Below are 18,850 nucleotides of genomic sequence, written 5' to 3' on the forward strand. Positions count from 1 at the left end.
CTTCGCGAATATATAGACGGACGGAGAGACAGACTCAATCGAGTCAGCTCGTGATGCGAATCATTTATAATAATATGTATATATATTATAGGGCCCCGATGTTTGCTTCTGTGTGCTAGAAACGTCATGGCAAACTTAGTGCAATCTGTTCAGGGCATAAAAGCGAAAGAAGAGACATTTTGTGGACCGATAAATTAAAGGAGAGTGCAGCACTTGAAATCTGAAAGCAAAGATGAGAGAACGAAAAAGGCTGCTTCTTTGACCACACACACACACAAACACACATGTGAAAGTAAATATATTACATCCATTAAGTTATTGTTTGGCTGTTTACAAAAGGGCAAACTCGCATCAGACAAAAAAAAAATATTTTGCTCTCCATTTTTTCACTCCAAAATGCTTTCGTAAAATTAAGTTGTCTTCATATTCTAGCAAAGTAAATATGCCAACCGACAAGCGTTGACAGTGAATTGCAAAAACAAAAAAGCCCAAACAATTTGGCTTCAGTAATATTAGAATAACAAAGGAAAGGGTATGATGAGAAATGTGGAGACTTGAAACAACAAAATGGCCAACAGTATACAGTGCATCGCAAAAATATGCAATTTAAAGTAATTTATTAAATTTTCTAGAGAGTAAAACAAAGAAAACTGTTAAGTTGTTCTCTCGTATACTTTCCGATAGCATAATTTTCTAAATATATCTATTCCAGAACAGCTAAATTGGTAATCACAAAAAATATGTTCCATATTCAGCCAAAAGTTCAAGGTTACTCTTAGCAGCAAAGCTGAAAGGAATAATTCCACTCTCGACGGCTTAAAAACGTCGGTGGGAATGGGTGCGGGAGTCACAGGACCACGCACCCAAGTCTCCATAACGGTACATAGTTTAAGAACATTTTTCAGGCAGAATAACCGCACTTAGAGATAGAGAAAGAGCGCTTAAAGCAATCGCTACCTATGACATTAAATCACTACTAGTGCAGAAGTGTAGAGAACGGCTGTATAGCCTAGCGGAACGCTCAGTGCACCTAATTTGAGAGCTCTGTCACGAACGCATAGCCGAGAATGAACTGGTTGATGAACTCACCCGCTGCGCAGCATCCACTAACATGGTAGGACCTGAACTCTCGGCATAGCAGTCTGTAGATGCATGATAAAGGCCCTGGGCTCCGTGTGTCCAAATAGGTATTATAATACCTCACAGTATATTGGACTTAATCAATATTGTGTTACTAGGTGAGTCCTTGTGATTTAGAAAAGTTCACAATAGGCCTAAGGTCGCGGTGCAATCATTGACTATTTATCTTACCTTATCTTATCCTGCTGTTACGTGCTCATTCCTGTCGTGAGAACAAGCTAATTATTAGCTAAACATGCCTAACATACTCTCAACTCAAGACTCTCCCACGGTACTACGATACAAATCATTTGAAGTTGCCTCTATGTATAGTGCGAACTGACGAACGCCTAATCTTCTGTAAATGGCTCAGTTTAGTCATAATTAAAGCTGCCGCTTCGCTGTAGTTGCCCATTTAATAATGGATGGGAGCATAATTTTTAGCTTTTCCGTTACACTTAAAAGTCGAAAGCATTAAACGAATGTGCGTTCGGGGTCTTCTACCTACTATGTACACGTCGAACACTTCGGACTAAAGTCAAGACGGAGTTTGAATATGTAGTTTCTGCAGCACCCATGTCATCTTGGTAGTATTTGAATCAGTTGCAAATACAGGTCCTCATGTTGTCTGTCTGTCCACGTATGGATGTTTGTTTATAAGACTGTCTTTGAATGAGATTTTCCAACATTACCGTCATATTGCTATGCTCTTAGTTCTCTCACCTCTTTCGGCACCTGTTGACGGCTTTGATAGCTGGTATAATCATACGATTTTGTTTTCCTGGATGTCAATTGCTTCAGCAGAATCACTGGTGGGGTTCGAAAAGCACGAATAGCTTGTATTGCTATGAGTCTATGCAGAACGCTTATTGATCTAGTATACGATATTACATATGTTTAGCGCTTGGATCCAAATTTTGCTGTTAAACATAGTTGATTGGAACGTACGTAGCCTCTATTTATCACCATTTCTTATAAAGAGTTATTTGCGTTATAGATATTATTCACTTTACCGAACGTGTAGTCTATTTGTTCCTTAAATTTGAGCTTTGAGTGAAATATTCTCCCAGATAATTTAATTGGGAGATCTGTAGTTAATCTTACAATCCACTGTGATGACTGACAGTCTAGCTTTATCATAGATTTTTACTATCTAACGCATATCAAGCTATCGTAAAGTGCTTATCTCGAGTGAAAGGTCTGTTCTAACAACACTGGAGCTGAGAAAACAATCTTTTGGACACTTTGTGAGATTAATAAAGAGAACATAAACGAGACTCCAGTTAACCATCTATCACTCGAAAATTATAAAAATATTCCGACTTCTAACGGCAGATGACAAAGTAGAGAATAAAAGCAGCTTTGAGAGAGTATTAAGTAGAATGCTCGAAAAGTCGACAATGCATATATTCAAGGAAGTCTTATTGTATTTGGTAATCTGAATAAAGAATCCTTCAATATTCTTAACCATCCACTCTTCAACCCAGGCTAATGAAGTAATTATTTTTCATACATATGAAAATTAAAGAAAAAACTACCGGCACTGACTAGAAATAAAATATGGACATCATTCCATTACTAGTCTTCTACAATATAATATATAGATACTTGATATAATAATTTGATCTGAAACTCCAAATATTTACTCAGCCGATTAATACAAATATAAGTCTTAACCAACAAAAGAAGGTAGCGGTTATTCTTTTCTATCATTTCGAGGAATATATATTTTATTTTCATTAATACTTAATGTTTTTTTTCTGAATCCTATTAAACCAGTTTTTCCCCTTAAAAACACAACCTCTGCCAAAGTGGTCGAACTTTTTCATTTCCTCCCTGTAAAATCTCGGTCAAACGTAAAATGCACATATTTTGAAGACAAAAATATATATTTTTAAGCATTATGCCCTAATGTAATATTTACTCACTGGTAATCGCGTACTACTTAGTATCAATTTTAATGCGATTGCCGCGCCAACCGCATGACAGCCTTTCCTGCCTGTATCCTGTATCCAGCATGCCATATCCTGACATTTCATTGGCTTCGCAGCATTTGTGCACTTGCTACAATTTTTTTCCATTCAATTACTCTATGTAAATTCCGTTCGGCATTTTGCGCGCATTCCTTTGAGCGGTTGTCATTGCAAGCCCGACAGCGCCGCGTTTGCATGTGATTTTCGCTCTCGTAATTTATGTATAAGCCTCGGCTTCGCAAAGTTGCGGTTGCGCAAAATTTTTATTCGATTAATTAGTTTAATTATATTTAAGCCGATAAGTTTAAGAGAAGCCTTAATTCACTAAAAAGTGTGGTCATCTGATTAAGTGGCAGCCTTTTTTTTTTACCAAATTTCTATTTATGAAACACCTGAGTTGAGTAAAGTGCAGCTGAACTTTTAAATAGTATTAAGTATTAATAATGAATTCTTGTTGACAATGTATGCACGATATATACATACGTATATATAAAAAAAGTAATACTACGTTTTTGTATATATACGTAGAGTGATTAGCATCTAACCTATAAGAAGCAAGTACAAAAGGGTGTAACCGAAAATTTAGGAGAATGGAGTCATGTGTAGAAGTTCACGCAAGGAAAGCTCTTTGATCGTCATTCAACTGAGAGTGGCCAGAAACGATTCTTCTACATATAGCTCAAGCAGCTCACGACTTCCGGTCTTTGAGCAAGTATCCTCTGCGTAGTCTAAGAACATCCCTTTGAAGGCGAGCTAAGGTGAAAAGGTGAAATATCTCCTGCATAGGGTTTAGCGCTGGGTTTGGGATCCGTCACGTAAAAAAATACCCCAATGAAAAAGAAAAACAGCCAGCCTCGGATAAGAGACCCCCCTTTTGATGGCGACCATGGCAAACGAAATAAGAAGAAGAACCGAACATTTTATACTCTTGCAACTTAAAAGACTCAAAGTCCGATATATTCCTTCAAAAAAATATAATAGTTCGGGGTAGTACTGACTCGATTTTATTTATCTTTGCCAATAGCACTTATTGTTATCATACCATATACTAAAAAAAAAGTTCATATACTGCTATCAGTAAAACATATTCTGTAATTTTCTTGAGATAACTCACATATTGGCCGATATATCCAGTATAAAGGATTCAACCCGATTCAACCCATTTTCAATACACAGAAATACTATTACTAGGAATATCTTCGAATTTAATTTTATATTTTCGGTCAATAGTTAACTATAGAAACTGGGGTCCACATATTCGGTAATTGGGAACTGGAACAGTTTAGGTTGGATTAGAACAGGTTTTGGTCGTAAGGTAGCTTGATTTAAAGAAATTATTAAAGCAAAGTTCTATCCCGTTATATCAATTGCTTCTTGATTTTGGTATTGGAAAGTGAAAGAAGCTAGTGAAATTTAGAATTGTACTATATGAGAAGTAGACGTGGTTGTAGTTCGATTTCGCTAGTTTTCCTACTGTGATATAAGAATGTCAGAAGAATATCATGTACAAATACATGTAGTCGAAATCGGTCTGTCGGGTCCCGAGATATGTGATTTTACCTGAAAGCGGGCGGTGCCACGCATATCGTCTGATTTTTACACCGGCCTTATATCATCTCGGTTGTAAAATTTAATGTCCCTATTATATAATATTTGGTTATTGATTTATCGTACTTTTGGTTGTTTTTAACAGTATCGTAATATGTAATTTACCTTGAGCTAATAAGATTGTTTTCACTACACATTACATTAAATATATTAGAGGGCGGGACCACGACCACTTTTTCAAAATATTTTGCCACATGTTCTCCTTCCTACTGCGATCCTTTTTCGTTTTGGCAAAACATAGGAATATAGTAGCTATGACGATTACTAAGTTGGATCTGTTCTAATTATAGATTTTACTCTTCTCCAAGAACTATGAACTTTGAAGTGGCCGCTAGTATTGTCGGAACTTCTGTCAACACTTAGTACTGCTTCAGCGATCCATTCTATTTCTAGTATCTATTTTTTGAAGGTGGTGACATAGCTAAGCATAAAGGAAACACTCCCGTAAATAGAACCAAAATAACCAATTAGTTGAGATATCAAAAAAAAATTATACGTAATTGGATTAAGCAAATTCTTATTTATCCTATTTAAACTAACCAGTCTTTAAATTCTTTTCCAACTTTTTCCACACCACGTAGTTAAAGAGGTATTACAATTATCGCAATCATACGTTCCAAAGCTCTTTAAGATCTTTAAAGTTTCTCCCATAGTATTCGACTTCTATTGCATGATCTTTACATTTTGGCTCGAGTAGTTTAAGTAGCTTTAAAACGCTTACGCCATTCTCTAACAATCATCACATGACATTTTGTTCGACTGTATTAATTTAGATACTTCTATGGTATCGAAATTTTCAGGTTCATAATCAGTTTGGCATATAGCCCTACTTGCTTGTTCGATTTGCCACTCTCCAAGTTCTGCCGAATCGCTGGCAGTTAATAACTACCTTCAACATTTTTAATTACCGTCAAATAAGCGTCTATATCCGCAGTTCTTCACACATAACCCTCTTTCTAACCTGAAAATAGTTCAAGGAATAAGAATTACGACTTGAAACGATTCCCATAAGTATTTAGAATATACATTTATTACTATGATATGAACAAATAAATGTAAAGCTAAATGACTTTACAATTACAAATTATGAGCCATGTTATTTAAACTAAAATAATTATTATAAACAAATATAAAATAATTCAGGAACGAACGACTAAATTCACTATACAACACCAGCCAAAAACCAACATTCGCGACTTTATAGCTCAAAACTAGCAAATGCGCATTTGTACATGCCAATATATGAGTACATAAATAAATATATTTATATGAAATATAAATCACCATATCAGATTAAATACAAACAAAGCTTCTACAATAAATACATTAACGGCAAGTTGTCGTCGTAAGTCGGAAAACAAACAGCAAGGCGAAGGCGATACCAGTAAGCTGCTTACTGAAATCCCGTATATATTGTGGCACATTAAAGGACAATAATTAAAAATGTAAACAAACAATTCACGGGTATTAAAAATGACGGTTTGGAAATTATTTCTACCACACACCTCATTGGTTCGAGACAGACATTTAAAATTAATGAGCAATTTTATTAAAGCAGAGAGTATTTAGTAGGGGAACATTTAGTCAGCATTAAAAATCATCCTCATATCTTTTGTTGAAGTACCGACGTGCACTAAACATGGTTGAAATTACTAAGTTTTGCGAACACAATACTTGTCCATCAAGTCAGTTATTGAAAGTAATCCATTTCACCCAAACTTACGGTGGAATAGGCGCGTGGAATTAATACTGTCTAAAGCCACTAAGGCACTAATGATATGCAGATGCCTAGTGGACAGATCCTGCAAGCCGTGTATCGTCAAATCGAAGCTGCAAAGGCTCGCCTGCGTCTGCGCTTCAAGAGCAGTGCGCACTTCCCCACCTACAGAACTTGAAGGCTGGAGCTCATCTAGTGATCAAACAGGTTGTCAAACATACCATGCGGCTCATGGCAGCAGAGGATTTTGGCAAAGGGAAGATAATGTCGTCTCAACAAATGAAGGCCTAAGAGGAAGGAACACTACCTTCTTCCAACGGAGGGAGTTCCGAAGAGGGTAAATTTTACAATAAAGCTTAGAGTTACTCTCGGCAGTAAGGTGGAATGGAGTGATTCCACTGTCGAGCAACAACTACCTGCACTATCCAGCAGGCATTGCGGAACCACATATCAAACTATTGACATTCATGAGACGTTTTCGAGCAACTTTCAAGCAGATGTCTTTGCTTTGTAAAACTATCACCATTAACAACAAACACAATCAACATATCACTATACTTAGCGATAGTCAAGCGACACTAAAAGCCATCTCAGCTTATGCGGTCAAATCGCTTTTGATGAAGGAGTATATAGGAAAGCTGATCCGCTAATCAATATGATCAATCTTCTCCTAGACACATTCTGCCTCCTTGTCGCATTCTATACAGGGCACTGCAAGCTCAGGAAGCTCTAGAAGACCTGATTCTAGATTGCTCAGCAATTTGTAGTAACAGGCTCAAGGTCCTAGGTTCTAAATAGGTGTACAAAAATCACATCACTTTAACCCAGTAAGCGCGTTGAATTGTTCGGAGTGCTGGACCTTATGTGTTGTAGGAGAGAGCACAATAGAATATAGGCCACAATGCAAAGCCTCAATTATTATGATGAACATAAAAATAAAAACATAGCACTTCGTAGAACTTGAAATCGATTGATATTCCGAAATCAGAAATATTTTTAGTCGTAGCCTGAGAGGCAAAAACTCCAACTCTTCCTCAATATTCCTGACATCATAGTGGTTCTTACAAAATGAATTAAGTGTTATATAAGGGGAGTTCCAAAGTAAACAGGACGCCTCTGGTGGCGCCATCTATATGTCGACACGTGCCTAAGAATCTGCTATGTTTATCCATTGTCCAGTGAGACAATTTATGAGATTTTATTTATTGGAAATGAAGTTATTACGTTTCAATTGCCAGTACGTTTGTGTTATCGGTGCGAAAATGAGCTTCGAGCAAAGAGCCAACATTAAATTTTGTTTTAAAATTGGTAAAACTACTGAAACGTTTCAATTAATGAAACAAGTTTATGGCGATGATTGCCTATCCCGTAGAAGAGTGCACTAGTTGTTTCAACGTTTTCAAAGTGGTCGTGAGGACATAAATGACGATCAACATGTGAGCCAATCATAATCCGTGATCACCGGAAATGCCATCGAAACTGTGTGTAAATTCATCAAAAATCAGCCGAAATTCATCGAAAAGGAATTGAACATCTCCAAAATATCGATTTATCGCAAATCGCTTACGAAAGGTGTATGCACGGTTTGTTCCGCACAAATTGACTGACGACCTAAAATTGCTCAGAATCCACGAATCCAATATTTGAAGGACGATTGTTTGACTAAAAATCACATTTTAACCATTAACTAATCCCCGAATCCACCTGATATGGCGCGACTTCTTCCTTTTCGGAAAAAGCATTTGCCCATGAAAGGAAAGTGTTAACAGACGTAGAGGTCATTCAAAAGGCCATACCCGCCTACGAGCTAAAACACTCGTTCGACATGCTTTTGCACCATGCAAAATGCTGTATTGAAGCAAAAGTAGACCATTTTGAATAAAATAAATTGAAGATAATAATATTTAGTAAAACATATGTATGGAAGGTGATTGGAAAAACGGACATCAAACGGAATATCCGTGCTGATGCTCAAATAGTAACTGACAAAAATCGAGTATAATTCAAAACCACTCCATCTATCCTTCGATACTCTCAAAAAATGTATGGCAATATGATATCTCTGCTTAATTACCAGTTTAGTAAAGGAGTATTCCACCACAATGAAAAGGTCAGATTAGGTTAAGTATTCAGACCGATATTCGTGAAGTCATGACAGATTCAACTAGAAATGGCATTCCATTGTGATGCCCAGGATTCCTAAGTACAGATCAAAGAGACCCTCGCATATCGACAAAACGCGTGGAGCCTCTCACAAATGTGTTTAGGCGACCAATATCAATTCCGGAATCTTCAGAGATGCTTCCACCTTTATCAAGCAAAAAGCAAAAGCTGTAAAATGGAGGAGAAAATGTCTATTTGTTTATAGTCTATAGCTAAATTTTCGTGTTTGATTGTGGTTACAATGGACGTGTTTCTATAGGGGCTCTCTTTCTGTTACATCGGTTAACTTGTACGCAACATAGAATAACATTATCGCTACCAATATTTACTCTTCCATTGTACAGAAACTCTAAAAGATTTTAGATACAAACTTGCGCGTCATATTGCTTATGATCCTTATACATAACCTCTATTTCAAATTCCCTACTATTTACTAATATTAATTATGTATTTATTTTCAATATTAATTTTTTTTTTTTCAGAAAATACGGATGGCAAACGTTTACAGCGTCTCAGTGAGCGTCAAAGTGCTTTTAATGCCAAATATAAGAAGACCATAGAGCAACAGCAGCAGCAGCAGCAACAGCAGCAAAAGCAACAAATGCAACAACAATTAATGTACAAGGATAACAGCAATAGCAACAACATTATGGGCAACTCCAATGACAATTTGGACAACACTTTGAATAGCAATAATTTTAATGCTATTATGGATGTAAGTAGCAAACGTGTACACTAGCATTACTTACAGTGGCTCACAGCTTATTTCGTGCAGCTGCTAAATAAAATTTTTGAACCTTATAGAGAAAGCTCTCAACTTGTTACCGAAAAAATTCAAACCCGAAATTTTGCCTACATATTTGTAAAATCAAATACGTTATAATAAATATCTAAAAAAAAAAATTAGCTTCCCATAGTAAATACACCGAAAAAGTATTTCTGAGAAAAAAAAAGAAACAGAGAAATAGTTTTAAACCTTAAAAACAGCTGAGATGGTCGAACTGAGTGCTCGTACAGTTCAGTCCATTATAAAGCGTTACGTGGCGAAAATCGATTAGTGCGTCGTGTGTTGCCAGAATATGACTTCAATGACCGAGTAGCTCGCAAACAGCAATTCAATTTGAATACAAATACATAAAGCCGGCTTAAATTTGCTCAGTACCGTGTGACGAAGCCAAAAACATTCCGGGAAGCTGTAATTTTCGCCTTTGAGTCCAAATTCAACCTTTTTGGTGTGGATGTCATAAATTTTGTGTGCCGCAAAGCCAATAGAGACTTCAAAATCAAAATTTGTAAGCAACAATTAAGCACGACGGAGAAAATGTTATGGTTTGGCTGCATCTAGAGTTGACAAAGTAGGTTTTGTTGGCGGCACAATTGACAAACATTCAATACTTAAGCATACTAAAAGAAAACTCGTTGCAAAGTGCCGAAGTTTTGAGTGTACGCGATCGTTTCCGATATTACCAGCACAAATCGGCGATTGCGCAATCATAGCTGTTTTGTTGCTGAATCCACTTCCACAATCTCCTGTCTTAAACGTCATTTGTGGGCATTTTAAGACTTGGTGACACGGTACAGGCAGATTAGTAAATTGAACGTACTAAGAACTGTCTTAGTCAAGAAATGGCACAAAATCTCCCGGGAAACTATCCAAAAACTTATTGTTTCGATGGAAAATCCATGAATATGATTTAAGCTATTAAAAGTAAAAATATTTAAGCTGTGAGCCACTGTATATTGCATTTAGTACGAAGAGTGTGAGTTGAAAATGCGTTAATATTTAAGGTGTGGGTTTGTTTGAAAATAATATTTAATTATTTCGAAATTCTCTTTGTGAATGCTTAAGAACACTTCTAAAAAACTTGAAGGATTCTGAAATGTCTCTTTGTTTCTTTTAAGTTGTGAGTTTAATAAGGAGAGACATTAAATTAGGGACATTTCACAATTAAATTTTTAAGGCATATTTAAAGAACTTCAATTTTCAGGCATACTTGAGTCAAGGCATACATTAAGTTTGAGTTAAGATATGGTCTGGATATCAGTTTCTGACTTTTTATAAATGAGGTTATATACTCGTATATAACGCTATTTATTCACTCTCATATTATTTCCTCTTTAGTTCTTTCCTCTTTGTTTTCGAAGGTTTTGAATAATTCAACTTAGAGTTAAGCACCCTACAGAATCGATAATTAAGGCTACATATCCACACTGTGCCTCGGCTGAATAAAAAAATGCATACTGTTGTTGAATAATCAACAAAATACCCTCACACAATATCCTTTAAATGTGGGAGTTAACATTAGCGAAACATATGGTCTAAAAACTATTGTTGGTTTGAAAATCTATATACCGGGTTATCCAAATGGAGGTACTTTTTTCATTAGCCTTTTTTTGACAGATGACGCGTGAGTCGTGTCAAGCTGTCATGTTAGTTATGTTCAGTACTGTTTAGCATTTAGTGATGGAAAGACTTGCGCCTGAACGACGTTTTCAAATCGCTCAATTTCATTACGTAAAGGATGGATGACTCATCCTATGATCAACATAATCGGCCTACTAAGCTTACTATTCGCAATAACATCACCCTTCTTGAGACCCAGCATTCATTATTGAATAATATTCGTCCGAGTAGACCACGTCAGCCGTAACTGAGAGTGTATACAAAGAGCGTGGAGAGTCAATTCGGTGCTATTCGCAGCAACTCGGACTGATATATGGAATGACTGGGCGCATTTTACGCTGATAACTGAAATTAAATGCGTACAAAATACAGCTTGTACAAGAACAGAAGCCGTTCGACCTTCTCAAGCGACCTCATGCAAAGCTTCAAGAAGATCCGATGTTTTCGAGCCAAATTTCGTTCAGCGATGAGACAAATTTCTAGCTCAATAAGTATGTAAATATGCATATTTGCCGCATTTGGGACGAAGAGCAATCTGAAGAGATTCAAGAGCTGCCATTTAACACACAAAAAGCAACGCTTTGATGTGATTTAAGGGCTGGTGGGATCATCGGTCCATATTTCTTCAAAAATGATGCCGATGAGAATGTAACCGTCAATTACGACCGTTATCGCGCAGCACACACCGGTGAGCAGATAATTTCATGTCGATTGGCCACCAAGATCACGCGATATCACGCCGTTAGGCTTTTTTCTGTATGTCTAAAGTCTATGCTGACAATCCCGATTTGATTCAGGTTTTGGAGCAAAACATCATGCGTGTCATTCGACAGTTATCAGTCGAAATGTTCGAACGAGTTATTAAAAATTGTACTCAACGTATGGACCATCTGATACGTAGACGCGGCCAACATTTGAAAAAGATAATCTCCAAAAATTCAATGCCAAAAGATGTTCTTTCGAAAGATAATAATCACTTCCCTTTAAAAATTTTAAATTTCTGTGTTTTTACTTCAAAAAAAAGTAGGGAAGTCCGAATTGAACCACCCTTTAGAACATAAGTTACTATACACACCAATGCTATAAGGAATTCCCCTCTGAAGGGTATTTTCTTGTTTTTAATTATCTAACACTCTAACATTTAGTCAACCACCACACTTGAATGCTTACTATTACTCACCAGTACACCACACACGTACAAATGTATATGTCCTCATTTTCACGATACACCAGAGACCACATGTTGTCTCTAACTCGGTTTTAGAACCAAAATAAAATTCGAATGGCACCAGAGTCAATAAGTCTCAAATTGGTACCTTTTGTGGAATTCCCTGAATAAACGTAAATAACGAACGTAAATTTTATTTCAATTCTTGCAATGGTTATTTTTTTTTTTTTTTTTTTTTTGCGTACCTTTGTTTCTTCATTGTTCTAACATGAATTGTGCTTTCTTTTCTATTTCTTTCATTTCGCTTACACGCTGCCGCACCGTTGCACCGCCCGCTCGCTTATCCACCACACTTCATTGCCAACGCTATTACCGTTACGCCGTGAACGGTTCTACGACACCGGCGACGCACATTTTTTGCTTTGTTGTTGTTGCTTTAATGCTTACTCATGCGGATGGCTGATTTCACATTCTTGACACCTGACACGTCGCACACCGCTCGCAACTGCCCCACACGCAACTGCATACTCCGTTTTTTGCACCGGTTTGTGGTTCCGTTATGTATGGTTTGGTCATCGCTGTCACTATTGTCACCACACGTGGGTGGTGTTCGGGTAAATAGGATAAGGACGATAACAATCGCCATTACAATCACATAAATTCGCAATTCACATTCACACCGGAGGAAATCAAATATGATAACAAACACTATAAGTATCTCAAGTACACCGCCTACAAGAAGGTAAGTGATAAGTGATAAGGCATATCCTGCTGCTAGGAATGTGAAATATCTAGTTAAACTCGTATACTCAGCATATCTGAAAATTATGATAAAATTTATGTCGAAGCATATAAGTATGTAAAGAGCATAGAGCAGCCGGTAGGGTCTCCGCACCAAATTTATAGTGAAAATTGAAGCATCAAAGTTAAGAATTCAAGACCGGTCATGCAAGGCGGTGATGCAGAGACGAATTATCGAATGGAGGTTCATTACTCAGATAGAAATACGATAAACTAACAGTCTATTCTATGGCAATTTAACCATGAACTACTTATACTTTTTCGTGTAAGGCAAGCATTTTAGTGGAGGGCTCTATAAAAGAGACCACTTGCAAAGAAACCCGATAGCGTTCAACTGGAGGGCGCTCATCAGCATGTGTGATGCACTCCATGGCACTTGACGCAATTTTGAACATAAGGCCAATAAATATCACCGAAAGATGTATGGTCGCAAAAATGACTATTAGACACAGAGAATCCGGGTGCTTAAAAGGGCGAATCTAGATAATGGAGTCGCCAAACCGAACTATGGCGGCTCCTTCTCTACCCATACACCGACGGAGGAGCTATGGGTGGGAAAAAGCCGTTGGAGGAGTGAGCAGTGAGCTTCTTTACGGATGGGTCAAAGTTTGGGGGAACGTTGGTGGAGGAGTTTACTATCGGGAGCTCTCTATCAACTCCATGTTCAGATTTCTTGACTATTGCAGTATTTTCCAAACTAATGATGCAACCATTAAGGTTGCACTAAATTCTCTGCTCCGGAGTGCGGCCTACTTTAGAGAAGTAACTACTCACTCAGATAGCAGAGCGGCAATACTAGCTTTCAACCTATTTACAGTGCATTCATGGTTCATGGAGGAGTGCCTAATAGCATCGAATATCTTTGTGAATAGACTAGAATTTGTGCGGGGCCAAAGCGGAATCGCAGGTAATTGTAAAGCTGATGAGATAGCAAGCAAAGGCACCCTATAGCCACTATCAGTAGAATGAGAGCGAGTTGTACTCTTGTTGTCCTCATGTCTACAACTGAACAGGAAGCTTGGCCAGCGCTGGGCCACCATCGGTACTTGCGCAGTCGCAAAACCCTTTCTGTCCAAAATTGATCGCAAGAGATGTAGTAATCTACTCTCTGAGCTCTCCAGAGAGTATAAATAGCTACGGTGAGCAATTTAACTATCTTCTCGGCAGTTCACAAGAAAATAGTCGCTTAACAGCACCCAAGTATCACCTTCCAAAAGTTTTAACATTAGTCCCTTCGTTGAGACGTTAAAATCAAAGTGAAGTCCAAGGTCGATCGTAAGAAATGCCTTAAGTAAGGTTGTGGGGATTCAAATAGTCATTGTTCTATTGGTGCCCATGGTGTAAAGTTAATAATCTTATTGGACATTAACTCCAGAAGCTGTATGGAAGAACTCAAGGTAGAAACATCTCACTACGTCCTTCTTGATTTTTCCGCGGTTGAGCGATCAGGGCTTAAATACCTGTGAACTCACACTTTCAGATATACCACTGAAGTAGTGGGAATAGAAATTAAACGTCTGAACAAGTTTGTATTGGCCATAAGTTACTTTGCAGACTTATAAGTTCGAAACAAGAATTCACAAAGGACAACATAAAGCAGTCCGAATGCGTGCTTCGGATGAGCTGTCAACTCTGTGTAAATAGACGAGTTCCAATGTTTTCCGATTCCGATTTTATAAATTTATGACGCATATTTTACTCGTCCAAACGAATCCAACAAAAGACCCAACAAGTGACTATCTTCCAGCTCATTTTAATTTAAATTTATTTTTATCTAAAAACTTTCACAAGTTCTGACGAAATGCATACAATTTTACTTGAAGTATTTTTCCTACAGAGAACCCGCTTCAGCCCACAAACTAAATAAATATACTGAGTATGCCATTTGGTCTATAATAACACCTCCTTCCATATACCTACACATAGTTCTAGCATTTGAATCATGGAATTTATGGAATTCTCATTTCCATGTAGCTCACAGCCACTTTGTATGTTGTTGTGGATACAAAGCCTTAACTCCCTCAATAGGTGAGTTGGATTGTAGTGGTAAACACGAAATAAGAGTACAATAGAAGTGCTCGCAATGGAAATAAGCACGTAGATGTGAATTTAGTAGGAGTAGCTTTAATAGCAATAAAAGAACTTGAACTAAATTCTCGTCACTTTTCTCTACCCCGTCTACACTTCACGCCACTTTGTCTCTATTGTATTCGCCATGACAATAACGGCTGCGAAGACAAGTATTTTCATTAGTACATATACAATATTTATATATACCTATAATAATAGTAGTTACTTCGATGGCGTGAAGAGAGAGCCCCACATAATTTTACTGACAAGTTGTCATTACCATACGCTCATTTTGATATCATTTGAATGACTTGCCATGGGGTGAAATTAATTTGACCACAATATTCGCATTATTGAATTTATATTGTGTTTCAACATACTTGGCATTTCAGTGTTTCTCTTGAATTTGTGGTTACGCCCTTAATTAAATAACTAGGAGTTGAAATTTCGGCGAGCCACATGTGCAAGTGAGTTGCGGGGGTAGAGAGTAGCACAAAGTTTTCACCTCCGAAATAGTTGATAAAAAGATATTTGATGCCACATACATATGTATATTATTAATCCTGTGAAATAAACTCCAGTTTAAGGTATTGGGTCTATAAGCATTTTTAATGCTATTGTAATTTGTATAGATATAAAGCCTCTTATATGGTATATAAATAATCAGGAAGCCGATATGAGTTGAAATCTGAGTGCTTGTTTGTAATATTACTAACAAACGAGCGGCTGGTCATTTTCGCTCGACGTGTCTCTTTGAGTTGTGCAAGCCGGAAATGCAGCGTTCGTTAGAGCAGAGGTACGCGATTGAATTCTGTGTAAAACTCGGTAAATCTGCGACAGAAACATTTTATATGATCAAACAGGCTTACCCAAATGTTGCTTTAGCAAGAAATTGTGTGTTTCGGTGGCATAAGGTGTTTTTGGAGGGCCGGGAAGAGTTCGCTGATGAAGACCCGAAGAATCAGCAAATCGAAAGTGAAAACGATGCTCATTGTCTTTTTTGATATCAAAAACATCGTCCACCATGTATTTGTTCCTCCTGGACAAACCGTCAACGTCAATTTCTGCGTGGTGGTCCTCAAGAGACACACACGAAGGGTGAATCGGGTCTGACAAGACATCGCAGCCGATTAGAAATTGCATCATGACAACGCCACGGCTCACACTGCCTTTCTGGTGAACAGCTACCTAACCAAGGCCGGAATCCCAACGCATCCGTAGCCGCCCAGATGTGGAATGTGGGAAATACTCCCCACATAACAATTTTGTCAAAAACTACTGAAAGTGCGAAAACTCAACCACAAAATGCGTCAGAGACATTTAATTTTATATCCGGTATGGAATGGGAGAGCTTTATAGGATCCGAATTGGACGATAAGCATAGCAGTGCCAACGATTAGGTTAAATCACAAATCGCCTGGCCTACTAAACCAATTTTAACGAAATTCCGCAGGTAACATAATTCCGACATTCCTATTCGAGCCCTTTCTACTTGCCATACAATTAATACAGTTATAACTTCAATCTGATTATTCCACTTTACTGTACACAAATCTAGCTTGAATGAATATTTCGAGGAAAAAAACTTTGGAGTTATAATTCCTCAAAGATTTGTCTTGTCTTGACCACTGAAATTCGGGAATCCTTCCTAACAATATAATGATAGACAGGCATACCGGATGTCAAAAATTGTTTGAATACGTTCAATGCTTCCAATAGCGCCCATATGCCTTATACTAATATATAGATTTTCGAACTTTCAGTTGATTTTATACAGCGTACATACAAATATCTGCTAATAAGCGAGTTATCTTAATGAAATTCAGAAAACGTATTTCTAAAGAAACAGTTGTGCCCGAAGTGAATGAAATCTGAAAATTCGGTCAATAATAGTCCTATATCTCGTATACGTAATATAAGATTTTAAAACTTCCGGCTGACTTACCGTATAATCAGTAAATATGTAAGATATCATAAAAAGACTAACTGATCTTATAAAATCACTATATAGATATATTAGAGGTCAATGCCGAAAAATGTGTGAAATTGGTCTACAAATTACTCAAACATTATGCCAAACATGTCGGTCAGTGTGCTTGAAATAAGTTCTCGAGTATACTTGACCAATATAAAAGGATAATGCATTAAGGCTAGACTTTTCTTTTCAACATACCTCGTACTGAAATTTCCGAATTTTCAGCTGACTTTAAACCATTTCTTCTGCTTCTTTGTTGGCGTAGGCAAAGCTAACGCGTTTATAGCCGAGTTTGCTGTTTGGCGCCAATTTGAGATTCCAAGTATTTTTTTACCTGGTGGTTTCCAACGGATTGGAGGTCTTCCTCTTTCTCCGCTTTCCCCGAAAGTTGCTGGGTCGAACACTCTCAAAGTTAAAGTGTTTTCATCGATTCGGATGGCATGACCTAAACAGCGTAATCGTTGTCTCTTAATTCGGTGAAATATGCTAATGTCGGCGTAAAACTCGTACGGCTCATCGTTCCATCGACTGCGGTATTCGCCATTGCAACGAACCATAAGTCTTCCGAAGACGCTTTCTCTCGAAAACTCGTATCGCCTGTTAGATGTTGTCATCGCCCATTCCTCTGCCCCATATAAGAGGATGGTGATGATGAGTGACTTCATGATTTTGGTCTTTGTTCGTCGAGTGAGAACTTTACTTCTCAATTGCCTACTCAATCCCAAGTAACAGCTGTTGGTAAGAGTTATCCTGCGTTGGATTTCGAGGTTCACGTTGTAGTTGGCGTACCTGCTGGTTCCAAGATAAACGAAATTAGCTACGACTTCGAAGTTATGACTGTCAGCAGTGCCGTGGGAGCCAAGTGGCGAGTGCGAAGACTGTTTGCTTGATAATATGAAATATTTTGTCTTGCCCTCGTTCACTATTTGACCCATTTGCTTCGATTCTTTGTCCAACTTATAGAAAGCAGAACTAACGATCTGTTTGTTTCGACTAGTGATATCGATGGCGTCGGCGTGCGACGGCAGTTTTACACTCTTATAGAAGATATAAGAAGAACTTCTCTAATCAGCTCTGTAGCTGGAATTATTTTCTCCATGAGTTATTTTCGCTGCCTAGAAGTAAAATATAGTAGTAAGGCTGAGTACATGATCTTCAAAATATGTTAGTATTATATCAAATTTGTTGGCCATTTATCTGGATTATCCAAAAATATGCTCTTTGGAAGCACCTTGACTTTTTACTACTAAGTGTGAACAATTGATGGTTCAAAATCTCTCCCTCTCTTTCTCTCTCTCTCTCTCTCTCTAAACTAAACTATCTAAATAAACTACTCTGAACTAAATAATGCACAGAAGTAGCCATTTTTCATTAATTTTAAGCATAATTCTTTCAATATATTTCTCTGAGTGGCATTTTATCTTCATACAATCATTTTTGTAAATGCACGCAAATTATTAAACTTGAGCCGAAAACAAACAATAGCTTTATAGTGGTTTTCTATATTCATATATTTGGAAAAAAAAACTACTAACATTAAGTGCAGTCACAGAAAATACAACAAAAACTTATGTAATTGGGTAAAATACATTATATTTGATATAAATCGCACGCTCTTTTCATTGCAGGACAACCAATACCCAGAGGACAAGCACAAAATTCGTGGCTATAATGAGGTGGTCGAGAAACCACAAAAGTACAACAAGAATAGCATGAACAATGGTGAGTAATGGAAAGAGAACACATACACGCGCATCCATAGAATACACACCTACAACACTCAATCACAAGCAATCAATGCGGCAATTTGCATAATTTCTCGCATTAAATGTGACCTTTTCAACTTGCAACA

At 37.4% G+C, this 18,850-nt stretch overlaps 1 protein-coding gene across 6 annotated transcripts in view; it reads left to right on the forward strand.

Moving 5' to 3' along the window:
* Window positions 1–18,850, forward strand: part of LOC108975532 (proteoglycan Cow) — a 183,957-nt gene that overhangs the window by 154,002 nt on the left and 11,105 nt on the right. For 5 of the 6 annotated variants that reach the window (XR_001993877.1, XM_018944074.1, XM_018944077.1 and 2 more), the window contains exons 7-9: window positions 9,063–9,295; window positions 12,775–12,894; window positions 18,627–18,720. Coding sequence is in view for 5 of the 6 variants with exons in the window: in XM_018944074.1 (XP_018799619.1) it covers window positions 9,063–9,295; window positions 12,775–12,894; window positions 18,627–18,720 (447 nt within the window). In the remaining variant the exon portion in view is untranslated. The remainder of the gene's footprint in view (window positions 1–9,062; window positions 9,296–12,774; window positions 12,895–18,626; window positions 18,721–18,850) is intronic. The other variant, XM_018944079.1, reaches the window with a different exon arrangement.

The sequence above is a fragment of the Bactrocera latifrons genome, unplaced genomic scaffold, assembly GCF_001853355.1.
Source record: "Bactrocera latifrons isolate USDA-ARS-PBARC rearing strain unplaced genomic scaffold, ASM185335v1 scaffold_66, whole genome shotgun sequence".
Classification (NCBI taxonomy): domain Eukaryota; kingdom Metazoa; phylum Arthropoda; class Insecta; order Diptera; family Tephritidae; genus Bactrocera; species Bactrocera latifrons.